Below are 6,000 nucleotides of genomic sequence, written 5' to 3'. Positions count from 1 at the left end.
CAAATTCTTATCACCAGCCTTGACAACCATCCCCTGGGCTCATAGTCTTATGTCCATATGAATATTTGATACATCTTAAAATTCTTCCAGGCACCTCAAATTCAACATTCCATATTCTACCCTAAGCCACTTCTTTCTCCTGTATTTCATATCACCTTTCAATAAACTCATCCTTCACTGACCATGTCAAATAAATGATCACCTTCTATATAGATTGAATGCACATACCCATCCCCCTTTCTATTCCCTGGTACAGATACTAATCCTCTCTTAACTAGACTCCATCCTCCACCTTGTATCAGAGTGATTATTCTGGGGACTTTGGGCCCACTTGTCACTTCTCTGCCAGACAACTTTAATGGCTATCCACTGCCCCACAGGACAAAGACCCATACTCCTTAGTAAGAAACTCCAATGGGTGGCATTCTCTCATGATCTAACCTCTACCTGCCAAACAGGACTCCTCTCCAGTAATACCAACATGATGACAGTTCCCTGAACACAACTTCTCACACTTTTCGTTGTTGCTCCCACTTTCCTCCTTTATCTAGAATATCTTTCTGTGCTTCTTCTAGTTAGCTAACTCTTACTCATCTTTCAGAGTTTTACCTAAAAGTTATAGTCATTATGTAAAGTCTTCTCTTAAACCCTCCCATCCTCCCCCAGTGTGGTTGAGTACCATTTCTCTATACTGCTATAGTGCTCTGTATACATTATCATCATAGACTTCCTCACTGATTGAAGATGTCTATATGTGCCTGTCTCTCCTTGGATTTTGAACTCCTTGAGATCAGCAGTGATGCCTTGCTGCTTTTGTACCTTGTTATTTAGCATATCACCTGGTTCATGGTAATTGCTCAAATGCTTGTACAACTACACTGAGCAGTGGAAGGAGAAGAGTAAAATTGCTCAAGAGAGGAGAATCCATACAAAGGGATTTGAAAAGAAATGGTTGAGAATGGAGTAAGGATGACACATTAGGGGCCAACTTTGAATAGAAGAGAAGTCTTTAACGATGTGCCGAAGAGGAAGCAGGTAAAGATGGAGACAAATGAAAGTGGTAAGAAATGAAAGGAGTTTCAGGCTGAAGGTTCAATTCTATTTGTTAAACAGGTTATTGGACAGAGTGACTGTTCAACTAAAACTTGATAAGGATGGTGGTGAGGAAATATATATGATATATTTGCTGGGAAATTAAATGCACATCTTAGATGCAAATACTCTAGAAACATTTTATTCTGGAATGTGGCTTCTCCTCAGGCTAATTCATATACTTGAAATTCTTTTTCGAGGCAAAGTTTTAGATACGCTTGTGGCATTTTCTTTGCATATGTGTGCAAATGCTTGTGCCTGAAGATCTTTGCTTTTCTGCCAGGTTGCAGACTTGTCACTAGAGCTGGGATTGGTCATTGTGACATTGCCGTGCATGGACTCCAGTGAAGCATGACTCACGGCAATGCTGCTCACACTATGGGAAGAGTAACTGTAAATCATCTTGAGAAAGGCAGATTTTGTGTTAATCTCTTGCTTACAAATAATAACATAGCATTTGGGGAAGAATGTGCAACACAGGATTCCATAGTTAGATATTAATATGACAATAATCTCCACAGCTGGTAAATATTTGCCAAATGTGGTAGCATAGATAGGAATGAAAGTGATCCAGGCTATGAAGTAAATGAGCATGCCAAATGTTATGAATTTGGCTTCATTGTAATTCTCAGGTAATTTCCTGCCTTTGAAAGCAAATATGAAGCAAATGAGGGCCAGGATGGCAATATAGCCCAACATGGTGCCAAATGCAAGTATGGATCCCTCCTCACACTCCAGGATGATGACTCTGGGCAAGGAGATATTCACCTCTACAGTAGGTGCTGCAAAGATTAGCCAGAGTGTGCAAATGATAACCTGGATACCTGTGCAAGTGAAGATAATAAGGATCGGTTTATAGAGGCACTTCAGAAATTTCTGTAATTTGGGATCAAAACTGAAAGCTAGCAAAATTTTTAGGGACTTCGTCAAAATGCAGGAGATGCAGAGAGTAAAGCTCACTCCAAACAGTGTCTGCCTGGTTTTACATGTGAAGTCTTGTGGTTCTCCAACAAAAAAGCTCGTACTGGCAAAATTGAGGAAATGACAAAGAAGGATCACGTAGCAGACTCTTAATCCCCCGGATGATTTCACAACAGGTGTGTTCAGGTTTCTTGTAAATATTATGCCAACAACCAGAACAAATATGATTCCCAGTAGGGAGAGGATCAGGAGCAGGATAGCCAAGGAGTCATTCCAGTTGAGATATTCCACTTCCTTTTCAAAGCATATAGTGCTCCTAACAGGGGCCCAGTGAGTTTCGTTGTTACATAAAAGGCAGTGAGGCATATCTAAAAGACAGAGGAGACGCAGGTACATTGTCAACATTTAAACTAGGTGATAGTCCACACTACTACAAATGAGATTACTCTTCTGTAATAGTTCTGACGAGAGAACAGATATAGATGATTGTCACATTGATTACTTATTAAAATAAAACATGCACAAACTCAAAGAAAGCAAAAGCGAAAGGGTAAAAGTGAGGAGAAAGGAAAGAAAGAGAAAAAAGAGAAAGAAAAAAAGCCAGCTGGATTGTGAATGTTTAGGAAATCAATATACTCACAATAGATACTAGCCTTTTATGCATTTGCTATTATATGTGACGGTTCCAGCACTCCCCCCAACTTTTTTTTTTTTTTGAGAGGGAGTCTTGACTAAAGTGCAGCAGTGGTGTGATCTCTGCTCACTGCAACCTCTGCCTCCCGGGATCAAGAGATTCTCCTGTCTCAGCTTCCCGAGTAGCTGGAATTATAGGCACCCACTTCTGTGCCCAGCTAATTTTTGTAACTTTAGTAGACACAGGGTTTCACTGTCTTGGCCAGGCTGGTCTTGAACCTGACCTCATTATCCACCTGCCTCAGCCTCCCAAAGTGCTGGGATTACAGGCATGAGCCACCGCACCTGGCCAGTTCCAGCACTTTTGAATAAGGCTTTGGAATCAGACATAGCTTTCCTTATCTCTTCCACTTGTAATTCTTGTAAACTTGAAAACGCTAGCTGAACTTTCTAAGCCTACTTCAGAATCTTCGATCTCTCAAAAAAATAATAAAATAAAAAGATCCTGCCTCATTGGGATGCCATATTCAATGAGACAGTAAATGTAAAATGCTTCACACAGAGCATTACACATAGTAGACACCCCAAGTGTGGGAGCTGCTATAGTGAATAAAGGTGCAATTCTTTTAAAAGCAGAGCCAATATGGCTAGATAACTCTAAGAGCTTGAGGTGTCTTCTTAAAAATGAGATAATGGAAAATTGTAATCAACGGCAATTGATGAAGAATTAAAGTTTATTTTTTTCTCCAAGTAGTGGGTAAATCTGAGCCTCTTGAACTGGGTAGTGGTCATTGAAAAGTATTTATGCTGATTCTGGCTGCAGAGCAGTACAAATAGCTGATGTTAGGGTTATGTCTCTAGAAGCGATATTACATTTGTTCCCCATTCCAGCTACATCCAAAGGCCTCTGTCAGGGCATTCATCTGAGTATACCCCACAGTGACTGTACAACTCTTTAAAATTGTGTGTTCTTTATTAACCTCAAAGTAAGGTTGTATTTCTGTTTATATAGTTCATGATTCTTCCAGCCTCCTCCTCTTTCTGAACTCCATTCCCTTAAAATTATGTTTTTTTTCTGCTTGCCCCATAACCACAGTTGCTAGTGTCTGTCATTTCGTTTGTCCAGTGGATGTTTATTAGCCTTATCTAGGTATGAGGGTTGTGTGTTAGAGACGTAGGGAGGAATAGCAGGTGGTATCCCTTGGGTTTTCCTAACTTCTAGCTTATCCTCCAATGTGTCTTCAGTCTTCTACATTTGTTTGTGGAAACAACTTACCCTGGTTACCAAAAGAAAACCCAGGTACAGCCTTTAAAGAGTCCCATACGTCTTTATGGAAAATAAACGTTACATACTCCTTGGTGTTTTTACTTCTTTAACTTGGAAGATAATTGCTAGTTACCATGTTGCCTGAAAAACTCCCTCCCTAATTATCTAATTTTTTAGGCAGTGGTGTAGCATTTTTATTTATTGATCATTTAAATGCTCAATTCCACTAATATAAACATTATTAAATATACACAGGGAATGGGACATTTTTAAATGTGAGATAATAAAATGCAGGTAGATATAAAGTTCTGATAATCTCAGGTTGGAATAAATGGCACTTTTTTTGGTGACACAATAACAGAACATGAATCTTGGAATATTTTCATTGGTATACTTCTCTCCTTGAAGCCAATAAGCAAAAAGAATAGGTATTTGGGAACTATTCCAGTTTTGGAATTCTCAGCTTTTCTGCAAGATGAGTGGGAACACAATAACAGAACATGAATCTTGGAATATTTTCTTTGGTATACTTTTCTTCTTGAAGACAATAAGCAAAAAGAATAGGCATTTGGGGACTATTCCAGTTTTGGAGTTCTCAGCTTTTCTGCAAGCTGAATGGGAACGCTCCAATAAACAAGGAAATCTGATGCTTTTAAAGCAGGCTTTACTCCAGGGGAAGTGCTCATAGTTTCTTTTAAGGCTCTAAGGCTGCTGACCTCACTCTTGTACTTTAATTTGTGTAATTTGCTTTCATCTTGTCAAATTTTTAAAGATAGGCTTGGCAAAGAATCAGTTACTAGCATCTCATCCCTGTCAATAGTTGGTCCCTAGCCTAACAGAAGTTTCTTTTAGGTTTAACTTTTGCTTCTTGGTAGATATAATAAGATTTCCAGGATGTGCACACCTATTTCTCAATTCCAGATGCATCTGGGTTTCTATTACATTTAGTTAATTCAGCATTTACTTATTTGTATTTTTTATACCTCAATTATAAGCCAAGCACATCTGCTTAGGGCTACATGGACAAAATGGACTTGCATCACTTTAAGAGTTGCATACTTTAGAAAGTGTGAGTCAAGGAATGACATTTTCCCTTGGAAGTAAAGTAACTTTTAAAACTCTATTATTTATTGGTTGTGCACCTGTTGATACAATAGAGCAAATTCCAAGATAAAATAAAATTTCACTGGAATTTAATTTTACAGGAGGATGGGAAGCCTTTTGAATTTTTTTGAATGAAATAACAAACCAAAACAAAATTCATGCAAAGAAAAAAAAAGCCTCAGAGGAATGGTGCAGGTGTATCACTGTCCCTGTGGAGTGACTGCAATTACCTGTCTGATTACTGTAGTGATTTTCAGGACAGTTCTCACATTCATAGCAACAGATGTGTTGACTTCTTGTAGTTTTCTTCATTTGCCCAGGACTACATTCTTTGGAGCATTTAGATTGAATTTTCTATATTAAAAGTGAAAAGAAATCACGAGTAAATTTGTAAAAAGAATTATCCTAATCAATTATCCTCAGCTTAATTTAAAGATATATTTACTAAATACTATTGTGGGTATTTTCTTTTCATAGGATCATAGAATCTTTTTGCCATCCTGAAAAGTGTAAACAAGCTTTTAGGATTGAGAAGCTGCTTTAAGAAGAACACAGTTTTTGTTGCATTAAAAACTTCTGTAAGCAAATTATGGAAATTAGCCCTTTCAGAAGTCCCTAGCAGAGGGAGAAATGTGTAGTAATAGAACGAAAGAAAATAATAATGGTTTGTTAAGTTTCAATCCCATGTTGAATGAAGGGTTCCACTAGATAAGAAAATAGCAAATGACTAGAGTTTTGTATTCTTTAAAAGAAAGTTCTTGTTACCCTGTTAAGGAGCCTGTCCTGTCAAACTCTAAAAAAAAAATAAAAAAAGAAACATATTGAGTTTAAAATAAAATTTAAAATTCAATATTATCTAACTTAATATTAGAATATTAGTTTTAAAAAACAGTTCTAAATATAGAAATAATATTCAAATCATCTTGAGAATTCAAGTTATAAGTTGCATGTCACAATTTGAATCACATGCAGCATTCTACTTT

General features: G+C 37.5%; 1 protein-coding gene across 3 annotated transcripts in view; it reads right to left on the bottom strand.

The window, feature by feature from the left end:
* Positions 1-455: 455 nt before the first annotated feature.
* Positions 456-6,000, bottom strand: part of GPRC6A (G protein-coupled receptor class C group 6 member A) — a 28,559-nt gene continuing 23,014 nt past the window's right edge. For all 3 annotated transcript variants that reach the window (XM_003938629.3, XM_003938630.4, XM_003938631.4), the window contains 2 exons: positions 5,248-5,371; positions 456-2,381 (listed from right to left, as the gene is read on the bottom strand). In XM_003938629.3, coding sequence (XP_003938678.1) covers positions 1,267-2,381; positions 5,248-5,371 — 1,239 coding nt within the window. In that variant the 3' untranslated portion in view covers positions 456-1,266. The remainder of the gene's footprint in view (positions 2,382-5,247; positions 5,372-6,000) is intronic.

The sequence above is a fragment of the Saimiri boliviensis genome, chromosome 4 (genome assembly GCF_048565385.1).
Source record: "Saimiri boliviensis isolate mSaiBol1 chromosome 4, mSaiBol1.pri, whole genome shotgun sequence".
Taxonomy (NCBI): Eukaryota; Metazoa; Chordata; class Mammalia; order Primates; family Cebidae; genus Saimiri; species Saimiri boliviensis.
Note: the sequence above shows the minus strand (reverse complement) of the source record. Positions and strands in the feature narration are given on the sequence as shown.